Raw genomic sequence first — 27770 nt, forward strand, 5'->3', positions numbered from 1 at the left:
ATGCAAATTATATAAATCTGCTTTCTGGGCAGATGTGATTATGCAGTAGTGTTACGTTTTTGCACTGTGTTTTATACTGAAATCAGAGTTTAAGTGTTAGGTTTTGATGTAAAAATAATAATGGCATTAACAGCGCTCACCGTTATTTATCTGTAAATCAGGCAGCAATTTCCAGCAAGCAGAAATGTACAGTTAAGCACAAAAATCTGAAAGTTGCTCTCCAAGATGCATCATTCCTCCATAAGATGCATCTTGCCAGCTGGCTCCCCATTTAAATGCATTGAAGGGTGTGAAGTTCCTGTGCTGATATTGTAGATCTGTCAGCTGGAATGGTGCGTACAGTTCTGGGCACCACATTATAGGAAGAAAATGAATGCATTGATGTGAGTGCCGAAGAGGTATGCAAGAATCATTCCAGGGATGAGAAACTTCAGTTATGAGGAAAGATAGGAAAGGTTGGGACTGGTCTTCTTGAAGAAAAGAAGGCTAAGAGGATAGAGATGTTCAAAGGCATGAGGGGGTTGGACAGAGTAGATAAGGAGAAATGGTTCCCACTCATAAGAGGATCATGTTTGTAGTGTATTTAAATGATTTGGAGGAAAATGTAACTGGTCTGATTAGTAAGTTTGCGGACAACACTAAGGTTGGTGGAATTGCGGATAGTGATGAGGACTGTCAGAAGATACAGCAGGATATAGATCAGTTGCAGACTTGGGCGGAGAGATGGCAGATGTAGTTTAATCTGGACAAATGTGAAGTAATGCATTTTGGAAGATCTAATACAGGTGAGAAATATATAGTAAATGGCAGAACCCTTAAGAGTATTGAGAGGCAGAGGGATCCGGGTGTACAGGTCCACAGATCACTGTAAGTGACAACGCAGGTGGAGAAGGTAGTCAAAAAGTAATATGGCATGCTTTCCTTCATCGGTCGGGAAATTGAGTATAAAAATTGGCACGTCATACTGCATCTATGTAGAACCTTAGTTAGGCCACACTTGGAGTATAGTGTTCAATTCTGGTCGCCACAATACCAGAGGAATGTGGAGACTTTGAAAAAGGTACACAAGAGGTTTACCAGGATATTGTCTGGTGTGTGGGGCATTAGCTATGAGGGGAGGTTGGATTTGGTTTCACTGAAACGACAGAGGTTGAGGAGCGACCTGATAGAAGTCTACAAAATTATGAGGGGCATGAGCAGAGTGGATAGTCAGAAACGTTTTCCCAGGGTGGAAGAGTCGATTACTAGGGGACATTGGTTTAATGTGTGAGGGACCAAGTTTAGAGGAGCTATGCGAGAGACATTTTTTCCACAGAGGGTAGTGAGTGCCTGGAACTGGCTGCTGGATGAGTTGGTGGAAGCAGGTACGATAGTGAGATTTAAGGGCCATCTTAACAATTACATGAATAGGATGGGAATAGAGGGATACGGACCCCGGAAGTGTAGAAGATTTTAGTATGAAATGAAATGAAATGAAAATGAAAATCGCTTATTGTCACAAGTCGGCTTCAAATGAAGTTACTGTGAAAAGCCCCTAGTCACCACATTCCGGCACCTGTTCAGGGAGGCTGGTACGGGCAGTCTGATGGGCAGCATGGTCGGCGCAGGCTTGGAGGGATGAAATGCCTGTTCCTGTGCTGTACCTTTCATTGATCTTTGTGCTCTGAATCTCGGCAGCTAACTACATTACTGCATAATATCTGTACCAAGTAATGGTATCATCTGCATGGCTGTTTCCTAAACTGCCATTCCTACTTTCAGTGATTCAGTTGAGTACACTTTGATAAGGCTGCAACAATGACAATGTTCCTATAGGAAAAGTCCACGATGGGCCATATATTCCAGGATCGGCTAAAGGTTGACCACGTTTACAATGGACACTCACTTGACAGGGCAATTGTCATTTCCTCCACTTTCAGAAGATTACCATTAATGATAACCTCCCAAATGTTTCCATCATCTTTGATCCTTTCGGACTTCCAGTTTCACCCCCTTCCCCATCCCCGAACGCCCTCACCCTTGTCATCCGCCTCACCCCTCCAGAGTCAGGAATTCTCTCCATTCTGCCCATCCAACTCACTCACAAAATTCCAGGCTGATGTGTTTTAGTTCGGGGAAACAATGCCAGCTTCAACTTGGGAAAGAAAAGAAATCCCGGTTCAACTTAGGGATAGGCGACAGAAGAGGAGGGGAGAAATATATTGGGCTATTGATAGAAGAACTGTAGAAGAGCACCATTATGACCTGGAAATGTCAGTGGAGGAGAGGGTAAGTGGAATTTAATGCCCTCCCTCTATGACAAGCTTGGTTGTCGGGTGTCATTTAATTGGCGGGAAGGGTGGGGATTCCGTTGCCTTCCCATCAATACCTCAATTAAGTCAATGGTGGCAGCACCACCACTAATATAGCCCTAATTCCCACTAAGTTGAAACGTCCTCTTAAGGGCCTCATCGTGGTATTCTGGCCGTCATTGGTATTCATTTGCCAGGTAGGGAACCTGGAAAGCAAATCCTGTCACAGTTGCTGGTGGGCTCCCAACCGGGCATCTCGCATTTAAAGGCATTCAGTGCCTGTTTGAGATAGACCGGTGAGAGCCATTCCTTGGTCTTTCTGCCAATCCCCCTCCCTTCCCCTGCAAGCCCCACCCCAAAGCTCAATCACCAGCAGTTCTCAACAGGCAGCGCCGGCTCCAGGGTTGCTGGCGCCCCGGGCAAGCTGAACTTCGGCGCCCTTGGGGGGGGGGGGGCCGGGGGGCGGGGTCGGGGGGGGGCCGAGGGTGGGGGCGGGGCCGAGGGTGGGGGCGGGGCCGAGGCCGAGGGGGGGGGGGGGGCCGAGGCCGAGGGGGGGGCGGGACCGAGGCCGAGGGGGGGGCGGGGCCGAGGAGGGGGGGCGGTGTGGGGGGGGCAGTGTGGGGTGGCCGAGGAGGGGCGGACCTGAGGGGGGGCGGGGCCGAGGAGGGGCGGACCCGAGGGGGGAGGGGGGGCGGGGCCGAGGAGGGGCGGGGCCGAGGAGGGGCGGACCCGAGGGGGGTGGGGGGGCGGGGCCGAGGAGGGGCGGACCCGAGGGGGGCGGGGGCGGACCCGAGGGGGGCGGGGGGGGCGAACACGCGGGGGGGCGGACGGACGCGGGGGGCGGGCGGACGCGGGGGGCGGGCGGACCCGAGGGCGGGGCGGGGGGGAAGACCCGAGGGCGGGGCGGGGGGCGGACCCGAGGAGGGCGGACCCGAGGGGGGCGGGGGGGGGGACCGAGCGGGTGGGGGCGGACCGAGCGGGGGGCCGCCCTGGGGGCTGGCGGCCACCGCGCATGCGCTGGTTGGCACCGGACCAACTGCGCATGCGCGGGACCCGAGTCTGGCGCCCCCGAGCACATGGCGCCCCGGGCAACAGCCCGAGTTGCCGGTGCCTTGAGCCGGCCCTGTCAACAGGTGGAACTTCCTGATTGGCAATTAATTCAGGTGGGCCCTCCCAAAAAGAGGCAACTCCTGACTCTCAGCAGTTCTCTGGCCAGCAGACGAGACATCCACACCCATTGTTTACATTAAATATTGGCCAGTGTCTCTTTGAAAAGGTGGGGAATTGAAATGGGTGCTTTGCCTGTATGAACTGGGGCAGAGAAGTAGATTGTGGGTGCAATCCAACAGCCACACTGCGCTGGAAAAGCAGCTCGCTGTGGCACAGCGCAGTCGATAAAAGCTGGGAGACCCCGCTCCCACGATCTACCCGGCTTGCAACTTCTCACAAAATCCAACGCGATCTTGTGAGACGTTGCAATGTAAATCCCGCCCATTGTGGGCAAGATCACTTTTTGGAAAATCTGCATATTAAAGCGAGACAGCTAGTCTCATTCTAATGTTCAGATTCCCAATGTATCAGTGGCTTTGGGATTCATTCCCTTCACCTCAAAGACCTTGGGCGAGTGCCAGTCAGCCACCGGTCCACACGAATGGAAACCAGATGGAACGGCATCTGTGGGGGTCTCCCATGGTATTGGAGGCCCCCAGCTGCATGCTTTAGGCAGGGTGGTGCCCTGGCACTGCTGGTGACACCTGGGTACCCTGGTGGTGCCAGCCTGGCACCCTGGCACTGCCATCTGGATGCCAGCCCAACACTGTCAATGTGCCCAGGTGGCATGGCTATGTGCAGCCACGCTGCGCGTTCACCATTCAGGCCCCTTATACAACCCGAGTCACATTAAATAGCCAGGTATTTCTCTGGACTGCGAGCACTGGGAAACACGCGGCTAAACGAGCTCGCTAGGGGACTTTGTTCCCATTTGGGTGAATCGCGCCCTGTTTTTGTGAACCAGGATGGAATGACGTTTTGTCCCCTTATTCATGTACTAACCTATTTTCACCTAGCGTAGGCTTATATAATCAGGGTTGCTTGGAGTTGTCAATTCCTCATCAGGTTTTGTTTTCCAACAGATGGAATACAAGCTCTGAATGTTATTGGGAATGGCTTCCATTTCTCGCCAGTAAATTGTTCAATTCCATTATCTGTTGGGGTTAGAATAAAAGCCAATTTAATTGGGCTGACGTGCAGAATGCAGGATGATGAAGCATTGCATTTGGATTCCTGGTAGAGCAGTAAAAAATCCTCTGGGTCATTTTAATATCAAAGAAATACAACATAATAAGGTGCAATCTGACTATAAAAAGGCACAGCAGCGATGACCTTAGTGTAATTCAAAGGAAGCTAACATTATAATTCAGTGGGTACGTGGATACCATTTTAAAATCGAGTCCTAGATCCCATTCCATTTGGGCTGCAGAAAAATAAAAACATTCATGCCTTTCTTTGCGAGCAACAAATATAAATGTTTTTATTCTGACCTTAAATTTCCTCCTCGAGCTGTCATGTACTTCTCTGGAGCCTTAATCTTGACCTTGACAACAGCTGATTATATTCGCTAAAATAATAAAACCTAACCTCCATCCCCATTCAAATTTCATAGGGTCCATTTAACTATAATGTTCAAAAGATTTAAAATCCAGAAGGCATACATTCAAGAGGGAATTCTCTTAATTAAAATTGAGAGTATGCTTGTTTTCTCGATAATGAATGACGCTCTAATGAAATCTCATTCTTAAACCTTGAACGTTTCATACCCGCACATCACTGCAATTTAATTAATGAGTCATTAATTCTAGGGAATAAAAGGGACAGCTCCTGTTTTTATTTTGTTAAAATAGAAATACAGCTCCAGGCTAACTGGACTATTCCGAGAAGTCTTTTTATTGCTCAGACATGCACTAGCTATTTTACTGCTCCCGGGGCCTTTACTACAACTCTGCAACATTCAGACAGCAAATTGTCCCTCATGCAGTAAGACCTAATATTTTGCACAGGCAGAGAGGCTCTCAGTCTTTGCGAAAATGACAGTGGAGGTTGGATCTAGACATTAAGCCCCAAACCCGGCTTCTGCTATTTTCATGGGGGTGGGTTTGAATTTACACATCCATGGTTCATTTTTTTTAAATGCAGTCTCTAGTTAAAAGTAAATCAGTGCCTCTATTTTTCAATCTGTGTGCTGACATAAGCATTTACATTACAGGATTAGTGCTGCATAACTGATTTCACAACCTTTCATTATCACAGAGGGGTGGTTGTCAGTTCACAGTTTGATTGACACCTCCAAGTGGTTATAAAAACTTTTTGAAGTGGCACTATGAATAGAAATGCTTGTTTCCAGAAGGAATTAAAGGAATTTAAATGTAGTGAATGGGTTTTTATCAATGAAGTGTTTTTTTTTTATTTACTGAATTCATTAACAGACATTTAAGATATTCATTTAATCTCAGCATGGGCTCTGAGGTGTGTCTATGGTGGATACTTGGGGAATTGATATAGAATTTACAGTGCAGAAGGATGCCATTCCGCCCATCGAGTCTGCACCGGCTCTTTGAAAGAGCACCCTACCCAATCACACACCTCCACCCTATCCCCATAACCCAGTAACCCCACCCAACACTAAGGGCAATTTTGGACACTAAGGGCAATTTTAGCATGACCAATCCACCTAACATGCCCATCTTTGGACTGTGGGAGGAAACCGGAGCACCCGGAGGAAACCCACACACACACGGGGAGAACGTTCAGACTCCGCACAGACAGTGAACCAAGCCGGGAATCGAACCTGGGACCCTGGACCTGTGAAGCAATTGTGCTAGCCACCATTCTACCGTGCTGGTAGGTATAAGGGCAGCGGGTGGTGGGTGGCGTAGTATTAGGGTGAGGCACATACAGAGCTAATGTGGGTATGAGTTCAGTACTGCCCATGCAGTGATGTAAGAGTTTCATGACTCACATCCAGAGTTAATCAAGAGAATACCAGCAAGCATGGAGACAGTTCCTAGCTTGTACCCTTTACTGTACATTTGTAAATAATTCTAAGAGTCAATCTTATAATTAACTTCTGTCTGACTACAAAGAGTTCTTCAGACCTACGAACACCCTCCAACAGGTGTAGAACATGTACTGTTGGCATAGCACCATGGGAGTGGGTGTAGTGGCATAGGGTGGCATGGAGTTGGAGGGTTTGAGGGACCATGGGAGGTTGGCAGAGACGATATAAGGGGCCATGAGGTCGGGGAAGATGGTTGGAGGCATGTGTGATGAATGTAGGAAACATTTGGGCGGCACAGTAGCACAGTGGTTAGCACTGTTGCTTCACAGCGCCAGGGTCCCGGGTTCGATTCCTGGCTTGGGTCACTGTCTGTGCGGAGTCTGCACATCCTACCCGTGTCTGCGTAGGTTTCCTCCGGGTGCTCCGGTTTCCTCCCACAAGTCCCGAAAGGCGTGCTGTTAGGTGAATTGGACTTTCTGAATTCTCCCTTAGTGTACCCGAACAGCGCCAGAGTGTGGCACCTTTGGGCTTTTCACAGAAACTTCAGTGCAGTGTTAATGTAAACCTACTTGTGACACTAATAAAGATGATTATAAAATATATTGCATTGTATAATCTGTTGGAGCAATGTTATTAAAATAATTTAGGTTAAGGTATCCAGATTATCGGCGGGATTCTCCATTAGCAGACGCCGAAATCGGGAAATACGATTTGATGGATTTGGCCGATTTGATGCCAAATCATAATTTTCCGTTACCTCAAAAAACGGCGTCAATGCGTTTCACTCCGCACGTACAGTAGGCATTGTTTGCACACCATTGGCAGGCCCGACCCGGTGCTTCCCAGTGCCTCTGCGATTCACCGCCTCCGATTGGCTGAGTTCCGGGCGGTGTGGTTCACTGGTGTTGTTGAAAAATCGTGAAACCATGGGGAAAATCCCCGACTTGGATTCGCACAAGTTAATTATGGGTTTAGACTTTAATACAGTCCTTGATCCCAGCGTGGACCGGCTCCAGAATGGGCAGGGTCCCGGCAATGGCAAGGGAACTGAGAGGGTTCATGGAACAAATGGAGAATCAGCCGGCTGACGGGGAAGGAGTTCTCGTTCTATTTACATGTTCACAAGGTTTATTCTCGTATTGACTTCTTTATTATGAGTAGGGACTTTTTGGAGTGGGTGAGGGATACAGAATACTCGGCGATCACTATTTCGGACCATGCTCCACATTGGGTCGACCTGCAGGTCTGCAAAGAAAGTTACCATTGCCCACAATGGAGGTTAGAGGTGGGATTGTTGGCAGAGGAGAGGGTGTGTGAGAGAGTGGGGAAATGCATGCCGGACTACCTGCAGGTCAATGATACAGGGGAAGTCTCAGCAGCGGTGCTCTGGGAGGCGCTGAAGGTGGTGGTGAGAGGGGAACTGATCTCAATCCGAGCCCATAGGGACAGAACGGATAGGGTGGAGATGGACACACTGGTGCAGGAGATGCTACGGACGGATAAGGAATATGCGGAGTCCCCGAGGGCAGAGCTACTCAGGGAACAATGGAGACTGCAGGCGGAGCTGGGGGTGCAATCTACTGGGAAGGCCATAGAGCAGTGCAGAAAGGCCAGGGGTGCGGTGTATGAATATGGGGAGAAAGCCAGTAGAATGTTTGCACAGCAACTTAGGAAGAGGGAGGCGGCCAGGGAAATAGGGACAGTAGTGGATGGGGCAGGGAACCGGGTTGGAGACCCGGCAGGATTGAACAGGGTATTCAGGGACTTTTACAGCAAGCTGTATACCTCGGAACCCCCCACGGGGCTGGAGGGGATGAGGCGCTTCTTAGATGGGCTGACCTTTCCAAAGATGGCCAGGGGGATGGTAGAGGGGCTGGGGGCCCCGATTAGGGCTGAAGAAGTAATGGAGGGCCTGAAGGCCATGCAGGTAAAGCCCTGGGGCCGGACGGGTATTCAGTGGAGTTCTACAAAAAGTTCTCGGGGATAGTGGGGCCAGTACTGGTTAGGGTATTTAATGAGGCGAGGGACAATGGGGTGCTCCCCCGACGATGTCGCAAGCCACCATCTCGCTGATATTAAAACGGGATAAAGATCCGGAAGCTTGTGGGTCCTTGATGGAACCATCAATTCACTAGACACGTGCTTTAAGATATGAACAGTGGTTTTAATCTACTTACAACAGAGCCAGCCTGTTCCACGTTGAACACTCGATGAACTGAACGACTGGCTCTGAGCATTAGTATTTATACAGCAATCCAGGGGGAGGAGTCATGGGCGGAGCCAAGGGTGGAGCCCTGTACAAACTCCTGAGCATTCCCAGCGCTACTCCCCCCTAGTGGCCGGGCAACGCAACTGCGCTTATCAATGCATGGCCTCATGTATATACAATACAGTGTGAATTACGGAGTTACATTCACCACAGTCCTATAGGCCAATCTCCCTGATTAATGTGGACGCTAAACTGCTGGCCAAGATCCTGGCGTCCAGAATCGAAGACGTGGTACCGGACGTGATTATGGAGGACCAAACGGGGTTTGTTAAGGGCAGGCAGCTGGTAGCCAACCTAAGAAGGCTACTCAATGTGATTATGATGCCTCTGGAGGGCAGAGAAGTGGAGGTAGTGGTGGCAATGGATGCCGAAAAGGCTTTTGACCGGGTGGAGTGTGACTATTTATTGGGGTTGCTGGGACGGTTTGGGTTTGGGGAAGGCTTTGTGTACTGGGCAGACTGCTACATCAGGCCCCGGAGGCTAGTGTAAGGACGAACAGGATGACATCTGAGTATTTTAGACTATAATGCGGGACAAGACAGGGATGCCCCCTCTGTCCATTGCTGTTTGCGTTGGCCATAGAACCGCTGGCAATTGCTCAGAGAGCGGCAAGGGGATGGTAGGGAATGGTCAGGGAAGGGATAGAACACAAGGTCTCGCTCTACGCGGATGACCTGCTTTTGTATTTGTCGGATCCAGCGGCAGGGATGGACGGGATTATGGAAATCCTAGGGGAATTTGGCCGGTTTTCAGGCTACAAGTTGAACATGGCAAAAAGCGAGATGTTTGTGGTGCAGGTGAGGGATCAGGCGAATAGGCTGAGGGAGCTACCGTTTAGGCTGGTTTGGGAACGTTTTAGGTATTTAGGGATACAAGTGGTGCGTGACTGGGGTAAGATGCATAGGTTGAACCTATCTAGGCTGGTGGAGCAAATGAGGAGTGAGTTTCAGAGGTGGGATGCGCTCCCGCTGTCACTAACGGTGAGAGTACACACGATGAAGAAGACGATCCTCCCGAGATTCCTGTTTATTTTTCAGTGTCTCCCTATTTTTATTCCGCGGTCCTTCTTTAAAAGAATCATAAAATCATCCTGGGATTTGTTTGGGCGGGGAAGTCCTCGCGGGTAAAGAGAGGGATGCTGGAACGGAACCGTAGTGAGGGGGGTCTGGCGTTGCCGAACCTCAGCAACTACTACTGGGCAGCTAACATAGCCATGATAAGGAAATGGATGGTGGGTACGGGGTCGGTTTGGGAGCGGGTGGAGGCTGCTTCGTGCAGGGGCACCAGCTTGGCAGCCCTGGTCACGGCTCCTCTGCCGCTCCCGCCGGCCAGGTACGCCACCAGCCCTATAGTGGTGGCAGCTCTGCGGATTTGGGGCCAATGGAGGAAGCATGCGGGAGAAGTGGGAGCGTCGGTCTGGTCCCCAATATGTGACAACCACCGATGTGTCCCGGGGAAGATGGACGGCGGGCTCCGAGTGTGGCGGAGGGCAGGGGTGGGATGGATGGGCAACTTGTTCCTGGAAGGAAGCTTCATGAACATGAGGGCGCTGGAGGAGAAGTTCGGGCTGGTGGGGGGAATGACCTTCGGTACTTGCAGGTGCGGGATTTCGTACGTAGACAGGCCCCCCTCCTTTCCACGCCTTCCACCAAGGGGGATCCAGGACAGGGTAGTTTCCAGGGGTGAGGTAGGAGAGGGGAGAGTCTCAGGTATTTATAAGGAGCTTATGGGAGTGGTGGACACAGGGACCGAGGAACTGAAACTCAAGTGGGAGGAGGTGGGGAGTTGGAGGGAGGCGTATGGGCAGACGCTCTGAGGAGGGTAAATGCAACCGCAACATGTGCCAGGCTCGGTGTGATTCAGTTCAAGGTAGTTTACCAGGCCCACATGACGGTGGCCCAGATGAGCAAATTCTTTGGGCTGGAGGACAAGTGTGCTAGATGTAGGGGAGGGCCAGCGAATCATGTCCACATGTTCTGGGCGTGTCCAAAACTCAGGGGGTACTGGCAGGGATTTACGGACGTTTATATGTTAATTCCCATGGTGGAGGGGCATGGGGGAGCAGGAGAGCTGCCGCTACTTGTCAGCGGGGGAGGGGGATGGGAGGGGGGACAGCCGGCAGACCTCCCACCCCGATGGCATATCCCGGGTACTGAAAACAAGGGTGGCGATGAGTCTAGAGGTGGCGATCTTTGGGGTGTCGGAGGACCCGGGAGTCCAGGAGGGGATAGAGGCCGATGTTGTGGCCTTTGCTTCCCTGATAGCCCAGCGACGAATACTGTTGGCCTGGAGGGACTCAAAGCCCCCAAAGACCGAAGTATGCCTGTCGGACATGGCAAGCTTTCTCAGCTTGGAAAAAATCAAGTTCGCCTTACAAGGATCACTATCAGGGTTCGCACAGAGGTGGCAACCATTCATCGACCTCTTCACGGGGAACTAATCGTCAGAATAGTGTAGAGTAGGGGAGAAGAATAGGCGGGTCTATTTGCGAGAGAGGAACTGTTATTTGCCCTATGTTTTTGTAAGTGGTATTTGCACAGTAATGTACATTGTTACTGTTTACAATGCCAAAAAATACCTCAATAAAATTATCTTTAAAAAAAAAAGAAAAATCGTGAAACCGGCTTGGCGGCTGCTGGAGGGGAGAGGGGGGGGGGGTTACGGAAAGTGTCCAACATCGCCATAGTGGAATTGAATGTGTTCCACGCGGCATCAGTGATAGCCCCTCAACGGTAGCGGAATCGGTCCAGGGGTGGCATCGGCTTTTCTGTCGAAATGTCCACGGATTCTTCGTTGCCGTCAACACTAGTCCCAGAAACGGAGAATCCAGCCTTATACGTTTGCTAAAACTGCAAATGAGGGGTTAACAGTTAGGCAAGCTGTGATGTCACACATGGGAGGGGCTGGGTCTGTTATGTTTTGCATTTTTCAGCTCTCTATTGTGCCTGATTTTTAGTTCCATTTTTCAGCTCTGCTCTGGGTTCTGAGGAAACTTGTTTCTCAGAGTGGTTTCTGAGAGCTTCTCTCCAAGGACTTTGTGAATAAATCTGTGAACCACTAGGCGCTAACTTTATTTTATAAGAGGGCAGCATGGTGGTGCAGTGGTTAGCATTGCAGTATCACGGTGCCGGGGTCCCAGGTTCGATCCTGGCGCTGGGTCTATGTCAGTGTGGAGTTTCCATATTCTCCCCGTGTTTGTGTGGGTTTCGCAGGGTAAGTGAAGCGGACACGCTAAATTGCTGCTTAATTAGAAAAAATGAATTGGGTACTCTGAATGTATGTTTTTTTTTATTGTTTTATGAGTGGTATTTAACCTATATTGGATCTTGTTTTATTGAAATTTAGAAGTACATCTTTATATTTTTAAAAGTAAGTGTCTGACTTAATTGAAAATCTGTTTATTCCTTGGATGAATATGGGGTTAATCCTGTGTTGATAATAGGGTTTTGTTTTAATACATAAAAATCCCTATTTGTCAGTGGAATCATTCCGGGGGGGCGGTGGGGGGTGGGGGGTGGAAATTATCCTTTCCTCATAATTTACATAGAACATAGAACAGTACAGCACAGAACAGGCCCTTCGGCCCTCGATGTTGTGCCGAGCCATGATCACCCTACTCAAACCCACGTATCCACCCTATACTCGTAACCCAACAACCCCCCCTTAACCTTACTTTTTAGGACACTACGGGCAATTTAGCATGGCCAATCCACCTAACCCGCACATCTTTGGACTGTGGGAGGAAACCGGAGCACCCGGAGGAAACCCACGCACACAGGGGGAGGACGTGAAGACTCCACACAGACAGTGACCCAGCCGGGAATCGAACCTGGGACCCTGGAGCTGTGAAGCATTGATGCTAACCACCATGCTACCCTGCTGCCCCTTACAAATTGAAAAATTGTTGAGGATTTTCATCCGGTTTCCTAATATAAATTGGGGTTCTGATCCGGTACCGTGGCTGAGAGAGGGGAGGGAGAGGAGGTAGAATACGCAAAGATGTGACCGTGGGCTGCAGGTCCTGACACTGATCCAGCTGGCTGAGGTGGGTCGTGCAGTTTTCTTCCTGCATTTCTGGCTTGTCCGGACTGCATTTCCCACGGCGCTGACCACCTTCCAGGCAGGGGTCTCTAATATGGCAGTCTCTGGTGGGGGGGGCCTGATGGGAGTCTCTGATGGCGGGGGGGGGGGAAATCGGTGGAGGGGGTCAGGTCACCCTCATGCAATGCTTGTTTTAAGGATGGATGACCCAGCAATTCCCATGGTGGAGGGCCATGGGGGAGCAGGAGAGCTGCCGCTACTTGTCAGCGAGGGGGATTGGAGGGGGGCAGCCGCCAGGGTTCTCCTGTGCTCCCCGCCAAGCATAAAGTTGTATGGCAATTGAGAGGCAATTGCTTCTGGGCACCGCTCCTGCGCCAGTGCAAACCAGAAGTGATTCAGCTCCGGTAGGAGAACACAGTCTCCCAAACGGAGGAGCCTGCCCATGATTTTTTTAAATCAAAACGTGAGGCGTAATTCTACTCCCCCCCCCCCCCCCCCCCACCACTGTTGCACCAGGCATACCATTCGCAATTCATGGAGAATAGCGGGAGAGCCCCTAGATGGGCTTCGTGCCAGTCGCCAAACAAAGCATGATGCCCCCAGGCCGGGGCACCTGGCGCGAGGGCGTGAACCAGACTCACATATTTAAATTCGTCTTTAAACTTATTTAAACAGCCTGTTCCAAGTCTTCTGGCTTGTGGGATTCACCAGCCCTCCAGCTGCAGCATGAGGCCAGCGATAATCAGTACTTTTCTGGTTTGTGTTTTTGAAAACATGATGAACCCGTTCAGAGGCCATTGAAGCCAGGTTGGCACTGCCAGGGTGCCAGGGACAGTGCCAGGGTGCCAATGGGCACTGCCAAGGTGTGGGGCCAATGAGGGGTCATGACCATGGAAGTGGGGGGGATTTGAAAGGGGGTCCTGAAGGGGGACATGAAAGGGGATCTGAATGGGATGTATGAAGGAGTTGCCTGGAGGGGTCCACCTGGATGGAGCGTATGGAGAAGGGGCCTTAGAGAGGGTGGGGGCTGAAAAGGGCTGGGGCCTTAAAAAGGGTGACCAGCAACCCCATAGATGGCACCGCTCACTTGGTGGTGGGGGGGCCCCGATGTCCCGATGGGTGGTGGTGGCCGGGTCACCCTCATGCCTGTCTGGTGTGGGGGAGGGGAGGATGACATGGATATTTAGTGTTGGGGCAGTTGCGCTTCTGGGGTCAAGGGTGTTGCCCATGTCTGTGGGGGTTTTTGATGTCCATGGAAGGGAGGTGGTGTTGTGGGGGGGGGGGGGGGGGGGGGTCCTTCAACTTAACTTTGAGATTGTGACACCCTTAAAAAATGGTGTCCCGATCTCTGAGGAGTCAGTCTTGCCGGCATCTTTAGGTTCCCACCCCAGTGTGAGAGAATTCAGTGAGAAAATGACTTAAGTGTTGTTGAATTGCGGTGGGAGTCACGCTCCGGAACACTCAGCGTGATTCTCTCCGGTTTTCCCGCTCCTTGCCCCCATGGTAAAGTAATTGCATAGTCAAAACTTAAAAATTACCAGCAATCAAATCAGGCCACTGATTCAAACCCAAGGCTGTTCTACTTGATCTAGATTGTCAGGTTCACTGACTTTTCTTTTCATTTTTTGACAGTCCCAACAATGAAACCGACAGGAAGCTAAGTGCAGATGAGATGTACCTGGTAGATTCTGGAGGGCAGTACCTGTAAGTATCCACACACAAAATATCAACATGAATTTCCAGTCTGCATTCAACTAATGCACCTTTTATATTATAGAAACAATTCCCATTGGTGAAGACTTACTCCATTTATTCTACAGGGTAGATTTAGCAGCAATTGGGCAACTGCACATGCACAAGATTGAGGCAAACTCAGAAACCAGTAATTAAGAGCAACTGCATGAATAATCAGAGGCTGCAGGCAGACAATTCCCTGACTGATGATCACAACAAATATTGCCTCTTGACACGAGTGTCCAATGGGAAATTATCTCTTAAGACTCATTGCAATAACTCATTCTTTCCCAGAATCTCTAAGCTGTGAAGATCCTTAATCATTAATTCCAGATTGACTTCTTACCTTTTACTCTTTTAAACCTTGACCCAATATCTTAATGAAACAAAACAAATTAAACTCAGACGATTCCATCTCACACTGTTTTAATGAAGAGCTCATTTAAACTCTTAAATTCAGACTGAATTTGAAATGGACCTACAAATTGAAGGAAGGCCTTAGACTCTCGAGAGTGTGGGGAAGGGGAGCTCGGTGTGCTGGATCAAATCTGTATTAGCCAAAGACAATCTCCTGAATTATTGGTAGTTTCCTTAGACTCGATCATATGATAATGTTTAGTTAAAACGACTTAATTTTAAAGAATTTGTGATTTTTTTAATAAAACCAGTGTGGATGGTGACAACACACCATCAATGTTGAAAAAGCAAGAAATTAATAAGTTAAGTTTGGAGGTTATAATTGAATTATGTTAAGATTTGGTTTTAAAAGCCCACACATTGTGAGCGAAATGAAAGACTGAAAGAGATAAAACATTCTCATAGTTTTAATGTCCTTGGTATGGAGGATTTGGAGTTCTAGAGTCTTGGACTTCTACATCACAGAAAGAGGCCCTTTGGCCCATCGTGTCTGTGCTGGTTATCAAGCATCTACCTATTGTAGTATCATTTTCCAGCACTTGGTCCAAAAGCCTTTATGCTACAACATTTCAAGATCTAAATGCTTCTTAAATGTTGTGGGAGCTCTCGCCTCTACTACCTTTTCAGGCAGTGAGTTCCAGATACCCACCACCCTCTGGGTGAAAAAGCTTTTCTTTAAATCCCCTCTAAAACTCCTGCCCATTTCCTTAAACCCCTGGTTATTGACCCCTCAACTAAGGGCAAATGTTTCTTCTTATCTACCCTATCCATTGTAGTGATATCATGGTTGTGTTGTAATTCATTGATGACCACAGGGAGTCTCACTAGTTTATAAGTGAATGTTAGAGTCAGATGACCTCAGACTGACTGGAGAGCTAGGAGAGGGGTTGCTTGTGCATATTCATCTGTTGTTTTGTATATAGTTGACCCACAGTCAATGTTAATAAATCATTTAGCTACGAGTGTTTATGTAATATAAATCAGGCCATCCAACAAGAACATAATATCCGGCTCCTTCATAATTTATACACCTCTGTGTTGTGTATGAATTGCTTTGGGATGTTCCTGGAAAAATGGAAAAAAGTGTTAAGAGATCACATTCATTGCATGAAGAAGTGGCTGGAGGAAATCTTCCATTGTGCTTACCATGTTACACTGGAGAAAGCAAAAAAGATAGAACATAGAACATAGAACAGTACAGCACAGAACAGGCCCTTCGGCCCTCAATGTTGTGCCGAGCCATGATCACCCTACACAAACCCACGTATCCACCCTATACCCGTAACCTAACAACCCCCCCAACCTTATTTTTATTTGGACACTACGGGCAATTTAGCATGGCCAATCCACCTAACCCGCACATCTTTGGACTGTGGGAGGAAACCGGAGCACCCGGAGGAAACCCACGCACACAGGGAGAGGACGTGCAGACTCCACACAGACAGTGACCCAGCCGGGAATCGAACCTGGGACCCTGGAGCTGTGAAGCATTTATGCTAACCACCATGCTACCCTGTTGGCCATTTTTGTTTTTGATGTGTGAATCTTCTTTTTAAACCATTGTGATTTTATATTTAAACCTAGGGATGGAACAACTGATATTACACGTACATTACACTGGGGAACCCCAACCACTTTTCAGAAGGTACGTGAGTTTACAAGTCGATATGTTCATCAAGGCTGTGATCACAGATGTAGAGACTGAAATTAAATTATTTTCTCTTCAGCTCCCCAGTGGCTCAGTTCTTAACTACAAAACACAGTATGAAGCCAACCATACAGGTGGAAAGTTCCCACTTCACTCCTTAACCTGCAGTTGAGTTAGCTGATGCAGGCTCGGGAGTAATAGATATGATAGAGCTGGTCTCAACACCCACAATCTATGGAGTGAAAAATCAGCCAAGGTTTGGGACAGCACGGTAGCATGGTGGTTAGCATAAATGCTTCACAGCTCCAGGGTCCCAGGTTCGATTCCCGGCTGGGTCACTGTCTGTGTGGAGTCTGCACGTCCTCCCCGTGTGTGCGTGGGTTTCCTCCGGGTGCTCCGGTTTCCTCCCACAGTCCAAAGATGTGCGGGTTAGGTGGATTGGCCATGCTAAATTGCCCGCAGTATCCTTAAAAAGTAAGGTTAAGGGGGGGGTTGTTGGGTTACGGGTATAGGGTGGATACGTGGGTTTGAGTAGGGTGATCATTGCTCGGCACAACATCGAGGGCCGAAGGGCCTGTTCTGTGCTGTACTGTTCTATGTTCTATGTTCCCATTCCTAATCACTGTCTCACGAGGCTCCCACGAGGCAGCATTGAAAATGTGCCAGGAGCCCAGCCCAGGATTAACCTGAACTCCCAAGGCGGCATTTTTAAAACATTGTAACTCTTCTGGCAAATGGGACTGCATGGGGAATTGCCCAAGGCTTTCGGGGAGAGATTGCCAATGCCTTAATAAATCTCCAGATACTAATGCTGTCTTCCCAAGCTTAGAATGGATCAGCTGCTCCCTACCTCACCATTGCCATTTAAATCACAAAGTCTCTGCCCACATTTTGGCGGAATCAGTGGTAGTCAGGGGTGGGTGTATCTTGACATGTATGTCCAGGAAAGCCAACTTCTGGTCCCTATGATTTACCTATTAATCACTTTCATAATTTTTATTACATCTATTAGGTATTTTTTTGTGCTCCTCTTCTCCTGGTTTTTAAGTTTACAATTCAAATAATAGGATGGACTTTACTAATTTCTGTTCCACATGAACTATTTTGCACATTTGGAGAAAACAACCATCCCCCTAACATCCTCTCATTCCTGGTGTCATCAAAGCTCGAACATCTCTCCGATAATAAGATCTTCAAAATGCCTCCAGCATTCCAACTGCAGTCTAGCCAAAGTCTTGTATAAATTCATCATCACCTTTTAGATTTAGCACTCAATGTTTTGCATATAAATTAGGGAATCGCATTTGCTCCTTAATGGCTTTTTCCACCTGGAATCCTTCCTTTGAAAGTTCACGTAACTGTAGATCTCTGTTTCTCTACTCATTAAAAAACATTTTGTTTGTAGCGTCTCTTAAATTTTTCATTTTCATACTTTTTTAATTAGCAATGTTTAAAGATTTAGAAAATGTTCAACGGTTTTAGGCAGATTTTCTCATGGGAGGATGTGTTCAACAATTACTTCTTGTGCTGTGTCTTGAAATTGTGCCAAAACATCAAGATCAGTTGCACTTAATTAAAACAGCAGATTTCCTCAAGTAAACTAGTTAAAATATCTCTCTAATTTATAGATGTGGAATGATCTCATCCTTTAACAAATGGTTTCTTTTTGTATGTTTATTAGGAAGCTTACACTCGAGTGTTGATGGGACATATTGATCTGGCTCGATCCATCTTCCCTGCTGGAACAATTGGTAAGTCAGTAGTAGAACTAATAGCGCCTATTTTCTCAATGTATGTTATAATCTGGGAGCCTTACCTGCTGATTATGTACATCAGGGAATTGTGGGCACACTGCATGTAATGTTTCAACCATTCACCTGCTGGTGGCATGCATTTGTTATGTCAATCCAATAGTTTAGCTACAGATAGTGATACCACTGTTCCTGACCAGAGGTTTACAGCACGGGAGGAAGCCATTCAACCCATCATATTCAGGCCAGCTGATAAGTAATCATACAGTCTAATCACTTTCCAGATCTTGATGCATAGCCTTGTAGATTACAGCACTTCGGTGCACCCAAAAAATTTTAAAATGCAATGAGGGGTTCTGTCTCTAATACACGTTAAAATGGAGGTGATAGGAAAATGAGCCAATCAATCAAGTCTGGAATTGATTTTACATGCAAAATGTGTATAACTGTTCTCCCATTGTTACGGTTTTGTGGAGAAATCAATAAGTTGTATTATGAAGTTATCCTCCACTTTTTGCCAGAGAAGTTATCCTGCCTTTATCAGGAGATTTTGCTGCAGGTTCAGTCACACCATTTTAAAATAGACTCTGTAGATTGTTTGCCATAGTGTGCTGTTTAAACAGCTTCTGATTGCTGAGTAAATAGACTTTGTTTACGAGAAGATAAACTGTTCACTTTAATCCTGTCATAAATCCTATTCCATCTACAATTCGTCGGTTGACACAAAGATGAATAGACACTCTGCAGTAAGTTAGCCCTAGGGTAATCCCAGTCTATTTCATATAAATAATGTCTTGGGAGTGATCCATCATGCTAGCCAGAAGAGTTACTGATCAAAGGTACTGTTATTAACTGGTCAGGTGCACAACTGACTTTTATTGAGGTACACACCTGCAAGCAATAACTTTCTGAAGGTATTTTCACAAACTCACCACAAAGCAATACCATGCACTATTTCTTCTTTTAAACACTTTGTCCTAGCATTTTGGGAGCATTTTTTTCTGAGTTTCTGCCATTTTCAATTCACCACACGGATGGATGGTGAATTATTCCACTGTTGGACTGGTGCGCACAATAACAAATCCCTGCTTTTCTTTGAATTTACAAACCAGCCACTGGATCGGAGGATTCTTGCTATATGTGCCTACTTTTCTGATTTGATCAGTAAGTATCTTTCAGCAAACTAAAGTGATTTACAACAATCACATGGAAATAAGATTGTAACTCTCAAGCCACACTCCAGTTTAATTTTCTGTATCAGTGCCGTGCTCAATTCTCCTGAAGGTGTTGGTTCTTTGTTGAAGGAAATTTGGTATCGCACCCAAGTGGTCATTATCTTTTGTATGACTCTTATTAGTCACCAGTCTATTTAATCAATGCGACAGGGGCGGCACAGTGGTTAGCACTGCTGCCTCACAGCTCCAGGGACTCCAGAGTTCAATTCCAGCCTCGGATGACTGTCTCTGGAGTTTGCACTTTCTCCCTATGTCTGCTTGGATTTCCATTGGGTGCTCCGGTTTCCTCTCACAGTCCAAAGGTGTGCTGGTTAGGTGGATTGGCCATCCTAAATTGCCCCTGAGCATCCAAAAGGGTGGATAGGGTTGCAGGATTATGGGGCTAGTTTGGCGGCATGGGTTTAAGTGGGATGCTCTTTTCAAGGCCCAGTGTAGACTTGATCGGCCAAATGCCGTCCTTCTGCACTGTAAATTCTATGATTCTATGAGATAAAGCTATTCTAGTGCAGCACCTACAGGTACCCTTGCAGCAGGAATTGATTGGTAATAATGAAGAAAGTCCACAGCTGATTTTCACCTCATTAACCTCAGGGCACTGAGGTTAATTGTTACACCCCTACTGTTGCCTGGCTGAAATCAGCTGACTAGTGATTAAATCTGGAAGTTTCTTGGTCTCTCTGTTCCTTTAAGATGCTCCTTATAAACCCACCTCTGAAGAACATAAGAACTATGAACAGGAGTAGGCCATCTGCCGTTTGAGCCTGCTCCGCCATTCAATAAGATCATGGCTGATCTCTTGATCAAGCTTTTGTTCATCTGTCTAACTGTCTGCATGTATGGTTCAATGCCCAATTTTATTTGATAACGCTCCTGCGGAAGCATGTTTAAAAGTTTTAATACATTAAAAACACTATATCATTGCTGTTGTGTAATTTATCTACTAATTTTCTGAGCTACAGAGAAGCTCATTTTTCTCCAGTACCTATTATTGCTCATAACAATGGACAACAAATGCTAACCACTACACCTGGAAGCCCATCAATAAATAGAAACTAAAATATGGAGCACTTTATATATGATTTTTGTTTAATTTATGAAATATATGAATGCATTCTCAGAAGGTTAGACTTTTTTGAAATCTCAAAAGGTACTTCTGAACTGAAATAGAAAAATTCTGTTTGTCCTTTATTAACAATATGTTTGCCATTAGGAGATGTACTTGACGTATGGGCTCGACATGCTTTGTGGGAGGCGGGACTAAACTACAAGCACGGAACTGGACATGGAATCGGCAACTTCCTCGGCATTCATGAATGTGAGCATGATCAAACGTTTCACTTCCATTCTGTTGACCAAACAAGCACAAATCAGATATCATCTCCATTCCAACAATGACAGCACTTCAAAATGCTTCAATTGTAAAACACTTTTCAACATTCTGTGGTCATAAAAGGTGCTTTATAAATGCAAGTCTTTCTTTCCTTCCATTCCAAAATAATGAAAAAGTTAACATTTCATTATAAAACCATTTGGCAGTAAGAAATTTTCAGCATTTTGAAGAGGAACAATCAAGCTGCTCCAGGAAATCCTCCACTGTGGTAGGTGGAGGTTTGTAAAACCAAGCCTCAAGTTAAAATTAACATTTCAGAATAAGAAGGGAATTCAGATTTTCACTCAAAGGAAAATAACCTTGTGAAGTAAGTTATCAGGAAAGATTGCAGAATCAGAGAGGTAACGATAGCACAGTGGTTAGCACTGTTGCTTCGCAGCTCCAGGGTCCCAGGTTCGATTCCCGGCTTGGGTCACCATCTGTGCGAAGTTTGCACTTTCTCCCTGTGTCTGCGTGGGTTTCCTCTGGGATCTCCAGTTTCCTCCCAAAAGAAGTGGTGTTAGGTGAATTGGATATTCTGAATTCTCCCTCTGTGTACCCGAACAGGTGCCAGAAAGTAGTGACTAGGGGCTTTTCACAGTAACTTCATTGCAGTGATAATTTGAGCCAACTTGTGACCAATAAAGATTATTATTACACACCCAGCTGCCCCACAGTGATAATACATTGAGGATAACCTTCATTGGATCATTGTGAGATTTCTGCCCTCATCTGGCAGTAGGTTCCGTCCCAGCAGCATCAGAAATGAGTAATGGCCACTGCTGGAACTATAGGCACATAAAGAAGTGATGGATGCTGGACTTCAGGGAGGTCAGTAATTTTGGTCAGACCTGTCCGGCAGATGCAAGCGGATGGTGAGGAGGTGGGTATTTTTGTTTCAGAGGCCTCTGTGGAAGGTTAAAGGGGAGGTAGGATCCAGGAATCCCCCAAAGTAAGTACCCCTTTCTGCCCAAAAGCAGCCTGCTCAGGGAAATCTGCTGTGCTGGTCACCTTGCCGTTGATTTCTCTATAAATTGGCTATTTAAGGGCCTCAATAGCCCAAGGCTGGGCAAGCTCCCTGATACATATAAACTACCAATATTATGAAACACATAAAATAAGATATATACAAATATTTTGATACATAAAAATGTATTGGCAAAAAATGTTTTCTTTACTCATTCAGGGGATGTGGGCAACCCTGGCTTGGCCAACATTTATTGGCCATCTCTAATTGCCCTTGAGACGATGAGAGCAATACAGCGGCACAGTGGTTAGCACTGCTGCTTCACAGTGCCAGGCACCCGGGTTCAATTGTGGCCTTTATATGGACTATAAGGGAATAGTGTAGTGGGACTTTAGAGGAGTTTCACAGGACGGCGCATCATCGAGGGCCGAAGGGCCTGTACCGCGCTGTAATGTTCTATATTTATGAGTGACTGTGTGGAGTTTGCACTTTCTCCCCCTGTCTGCGTGGGTTTCCTCCGGGTGCTCCGGTTTCCTCCCACAGTTCAAATATCTGCAGGTTATGTGGATTGGTCATGCTAAATTTCCTCTTAATGTCCAAAGATGTGCAGGTTAGGTGGGATTATGGATTTAGGGGGATAAGGTGGGTGAGTGGGCCTAGGTAGGGTGCTCTTTCAGAGGGCCGCAACAGACTCGATGGCTGAATGGCCTCCTTCTGCACCATAGGAATTCTATGGTGAGTTTCCTTTTTAAACCAATGCAGTTTATGTGGCATAGTTACACTATGGTCCTGTTAGGAAGGAAGTTCCAGAATTTTGATGTACTGCAATCCAGACTCCTCCTGCATATTTATATGTGTGCGAGATGGTGTATGTTTGTGTCTGCATTACATACTGATTATCTATGCATTCACCTGTACACCAGGCACTTCATTTTTGTACACATCAGGAATTGCGGGTGTCTGCATGTGTATATGTGCACAAGTACTTTACCATGCATGAATTAAGGCCATAAGACATAGGAGCAGAATTGAGTCTGCTCCATCATTAAATGAGATCATGATATAATCTTTGACACCACTTTCCCGCCTTATTCCCTGACTGAATAAAAATCTGCCAATCTCAGCCTTGAATATACTTAACGGTTCAGCTTCTACATCCCTCTGCAGTAAAGAATTTCACAGATTCAATACCTTCTGACAGGAGAAATTCCTCCCCATCTCTGTTTTAAATGGATGACTCCTTTCTCTGAGATTATGCCATCTGGTCCTACACTGTCCCACAAGAGGAAACATCTCTCAGAATCTACCCTGTCAAGTCCCCTGGGAATCCGATATGTCTCAATAAGGTAGTTTCTCATTCTTTCAAATGCCCATGAGTACAGGCTCAACCTACTCATCCTCTCCTCATAAGAATATTTCTCTATACCCGAGTTCAACCCAGTGAACCTTCTCTGGAATGCCTTCAATGCCAATGTATCTTTCCTTTGATAAGGGGACCAAAACTGTTCACAATATTCCATGATGTGGAGATGCCGGCGTTGGACTGGGGTGAGCACAGTAAGAAGTCTTACAACACCAGGTTAAAGTCCAACAGGTTTGTTTCAAACACGAGCTTTCGGAGCACTGCTCCTTCACCTGAGGAAGGAGCAGTGCTCCGAAAGCTAGTGTTTGAAACAAACATGTTGGACTTTAACCTGGTGCTGTAAGACTTCTTACAATATTCCAGGTGTGTCTAATTAAGTATAACATGGTACTCCAGGTGTGGCCCGACAAAAACCAGAAGAACAGCCTCTGATTTTCTGATGAGGCATACTACAGCCTTCTAGACTTAACATTGAGCTCAACAACTTCAGGCTGTAAACTCTCTCCTCCACCTTCGCCCCATTTGTATTTCTATCCATTTATTTTCATTTCTTCCATGGATTCATTTCTTCATCCCGCTTTTCATCCTGTTTTTCCCTCCCCCTCACCTCAATAGGGCCACCTGTTCCCTGTTCCATTTTGTCTTTTGACACATTGCTTACCTTTGTTCACACATTAACACATTCTGATCTCTTCATGTGCCACTATCAGCATCCTTAGCCATGACCATCACCATTTACATAGATGATTTGGAGTTGGGGACCAAGGGCAATGTGTCCAAGTTTGCAGACAGCACTAAAATGAGTGGTAAAGCAAAAAGTGCAGAGGACACTGGAAGTCTGCAGAGGGAATTGGATAGTTTAAGTGAATGGATTAGTGTCTGGCAGATGGAATAAAACGTTGACAAATGTGAGGTTATCCATTTTGGTAGGAATAACAGCAAAATAGATTATTATTTAAATGATAAAATATTAAAATATGCTGCTTTGCAGAGGGACCTGGGTGTCCTAGTACATGAGTCACAAAAAGTTGGTTTACAGGTGCAACAAGTGATTAAGAAGGTGAATAGAGTTATGTCCTTCATTGCTAGAGGGATGGAGTTTAAGACTAGGGAGGTTATGCTGCAACTGTATAACTGTTAGTGAAGCCATACCTGGAGTATTGTGTTCAGTTTTGGTCTCCTTACCTGAGAAAGGATGTATTGGCACTGGAGGGTGTGCAGAGGAGATTCACTAGGTTAATCCCAGAGTTCAGGGGGTTGGATTACAAGGAGAGGTTGAGTAGACTGGGACTGTACTCATTGGAATTTAGAAGGATGCAGGGGGGGATCTTATAGAAACATATAAAATTATGAAGAGAATAGGTAGGATAGATGCGGGCAGGTTGTTTCCACTGTCAGGTGAAAGCAGAACTACGGGGCATACCCTCAAAATAAGGGGAAGTAGATTTAGGACTGAGCTTAGGAGGAACTTCTTCACTCAAAGTGTTGTGAATCTATGGAATTCCTTGTCTAGTGAAGCAGTTGAGGGTCCTTCATTGAATGTTTTTAAGATAAAGATAGATAGTTTTTTGAAGAATAAAGGGATTAAGGGTTATGGGGCGCGATTCTCCTCTGCCCACGATGGGTCGGAGAATAGCGGGAGGGCGTCCCCGACATTTTTCACGCCCTCCCGCTATTCTCCCCCCCCCCCCCCCCCCCCCCACGGCCGCCCCACGACACGAATCGCTGCTCGCCGTTTTTTACGGCGACCAGCGATTCTCCCCAGGCCGATGGGCCGAGTTCCCAGGCCTTTACGGCCGTTTTTACGGCAGCAAACACACCTGCTTGCTGCCGTTGTATAAACGGCCGCAACATGCCCGTTCTGGGCATCCAGGGCCCCGATTGGCACGGCAGTACCACGGCCGTGTCAAGGGGGGCATGGGCCCGCGATCGGTGCCCACCGATCACGGGCAGTGCGTCCGTAACGGACGCACTCTTTCTCCCTCCGCCGCCCCGCAGGATCAGTCCGCGGGGTGACCAAGGGAGATGACGGCCCCGTGCATGCGCGGGTTGGAGCCGTCCAATCTGCGCATGCGCGGCTGACGTCATCGTGCGCGTCAGCCGGCGTGACGCTTGGCGCGCGGACTTAGCAACGGTCGCTAAGGCCGTGATGCCGTGGTTCACGGGGCCCCGCTGCTAGCCCCGCCCGGGGGGGAGAATCGGGTCCTGGGAGGGGGCGCGGAGGCTGCCGTGAAACACGGCCAGTTTCACGGCAGCCTTTACGACTCGCCGCATTTGCGGAGAATCGCGCCCATGGTGTTCGGGCCGGAAAGTGGAGCTGAGTCCACAAAAGATCAGCCATGACCTCATTGAATGGCGGAGCAGGCTCGAAAGGCCAGATGGCCTACTCGTGCTCCAAGTTCTTATGTTCTTATTTACATTCCCTTTTCTCATCCTATTTTCTCTAGCTCTGACGAAGAGTTAGCCAGAATCCAAAGGTTAGCTCTGTTCTTTCTCGGATGCTGTCAGTCCAGTTGAGATTTTGCAGCATTCTCTGTTTTTCTGTCTCAGATTCTAGCATCTGCAGCAATTTGCTTTTAGATTTTTAACGTAGTCTAACTAGTGCCTTGTATAATTGTAGCAGGACTTCCCTATTTTTATACTCCATTCCCTTTAAAACAAAGGCCAATATTCCATTTGCCTTCCCATTCACCTGCTGAACCTGCACGCCAGCATTTTGTGATTTATGCACGAGGACCTCCAAATCCCTCTGTGCTGCAGCTTCCTGCAGTTTTTCTCCATTGAAACAATATTTAGATAATAATTGCTGCATGTCTCTATTAGGTGAGTATATCTGTAAGCATCAGTGATGTGCTTTGATGCAATCAGCCCCAACAAATCAGGATGCGAAGATGCCAGCATTGGACAGGGGTGGGCACAGTAAGAAGTCTTACACCAGGTTAAAGTATAACAGGTTTGTTTCGAATCACTAGCTTTCGGAGAGCAGCTCCATTCACCCGAGGAAGGAGCTGCGCTCTGAAAGTTAGTGATTCGAAACAAACCTGTTGGACTTTAACCTGGTGCAAGACTTCTTACTGTGCCCAACAAATCAGGTTATAATTTGGATCATTTATATTACAAAATGATGGTCAGACTTCAGCCAGTTTCAGATCCGATTCTATTTTTAAACAGTGGTAGAATGCGGTACAGAAAATTAAATATGCCATCCGAGGGTCGGAGCCATGGGAGTTCGTTGGCCAGTTCGTTGGCCTGTTCCAGAACCCGTTCGAGGACTGCAACAATGTATCATAGAATTTACAGTGCAGAAGGAGGCCATTTGGCCCATCGAGTCTGCACCGGCCCTTGGACAGAGTATTCTACCCAAGCCCACACTATCCCCATAACCCAGTAACCCCACCTACCCTTTTTGGCACCAAGGGCAATTAAGCATGGCTAATCCACCTTGTCTGCCCATCTTTGGACTGTGGGAGGAAACCGGAGCACCCGGAGGAAACCCACGCAGACGGGGGAGAATGTGCAGACTCCGACCAGACAATGACCCAAGCCGGGAATCGAACCAGGGACCCTGGAACTGTGAAGCAACTGTGCTAACCGCTTTGCTACCGTGCTGCCCTTAATAGGTAGGGAAATGGGATAGTTAAAAAGAAAACAGAGAGGAAAAAGGAAAGAAAGGCAAGGGGGGAGGTGGAAAGGAGAGAAAGGGCTGGAGAGGCACAAAAGAGACAATGTGGGAGGGAGGGGCCAGCCCTCGCCAGCCACAGGAGAAATACAGTTACCGCCGACGGGGGGAGAACAGAAAGAGGGGGGAAAGAGGAGAGGAAAGGGGGAAACATTCCCCCTAGACCAACTGGGGAGAGACAAGGGGGAGTAAGTGAGAGGGAGCAGGGAGGGGTGGGCAGGGGAGGTCGGCTGGAGGGACCGCATGCCGAGCCAGGGGGCAGCAGACTGCACATAGGAAAACTCGCTGTTTTGTACAGTAAGTGAACATGACCAGCAATGTACATAACTGTTTATAATTCTAGTAAATACTAATAAGATGTTTTTAAAAAGAAAGCGGTACAGTATTGAAAACAATAATCAGTGCAATGCTGGAAGCTTCAGTAAAATACTCTTGGGTTGTATCTGATAACTATCTCACTGGCCCTCCATCTCTGATTTTTCTTGTAAGCATCTTTGCCTTTACTGTTACACATATTCCTACACAAAGAGCTGACCGTGGGGGCGACACGGAAGCACAGTGGTTAGCACAGTTGCTTCACATCTCCAGGGTCCCAGGTTCGATTCCCGGCTTGGGTCACTGTCTGTGTGGAGTCTGCACGTTCTCCCCGTGTGTGCGTTGGTTTCCTCCGGGTGCTTCGGTTTCCTCCCACAGTCCAAAGATTGCAGGTCAGGTGGATTGGCCATGCTAAATTGCCCTTAGTATCCAAAAAGGTTAGGTGGGTTTACTGGGTTACGGGGATAGACTGGAGGTGTGGGCTTAAGTGGGGTGCTCTTTCCAAGAGCCGGTGCAGACTCGATGGGCCGAATGGCCTCGTTCGGCACTGTACAGTCTATGAATATTCTTGGAAATGCTCATTTCTAAATTTGTTGCAGATAAATTGTGACACATATTGGATATTCCTAACCTTCAG

At 47.4% G+C, this 27770-nt stretch overlaps 1 protein-coding gene across 4 annotated transcripts in view; it reads left to right on the top strand.

Moving 5' to 3' along the window:
• Positions 1-27770, top strand: part of xpnpep2 (X-prolyl aminopeptidase (aminopeptidase P) 2, membrane-bound) — a 118343-nt gene that overhangs the window by 78775 nt on the left and 11798 nt on the right. For all 4 annotated transcript variants that reach the window (XM_038776065.1, XM_038776067.1, XM_038776066.1 and 1 more), the window contains 4 exons: positions 14288-14359; positions 16391-16451; positions 18136-18205; positions 20651-20755. In XM_038776065.1, the coding sequence (XP_038631993.1) occupies positions 14288-14359; positions 16391-16451; positions 18136-18205; positions 20651-20755 (308 nt within the window). The remainder of the gene's footprint in view (positions 1-14287; positions 14360-16390; positions 16452-18135; positions 18206-20650; positions 20756-27770) is intronic.

The sequence above is a fragment of the Scyliorhinus canicula genome, chromosome 17, assembly GCF_902713615.1.
Source record: "Scyliorhinus canicula chromosome 17, sScyCan1.1, whole genome shotgun sequence".
Lineage (NCBI taxonomy): Eukaryota > Metazoa > Chordata > Chondrichthyes > Carcharhiniformes > Scyliorhinidae > Scyliorhinus > Scyliorhinus canicula.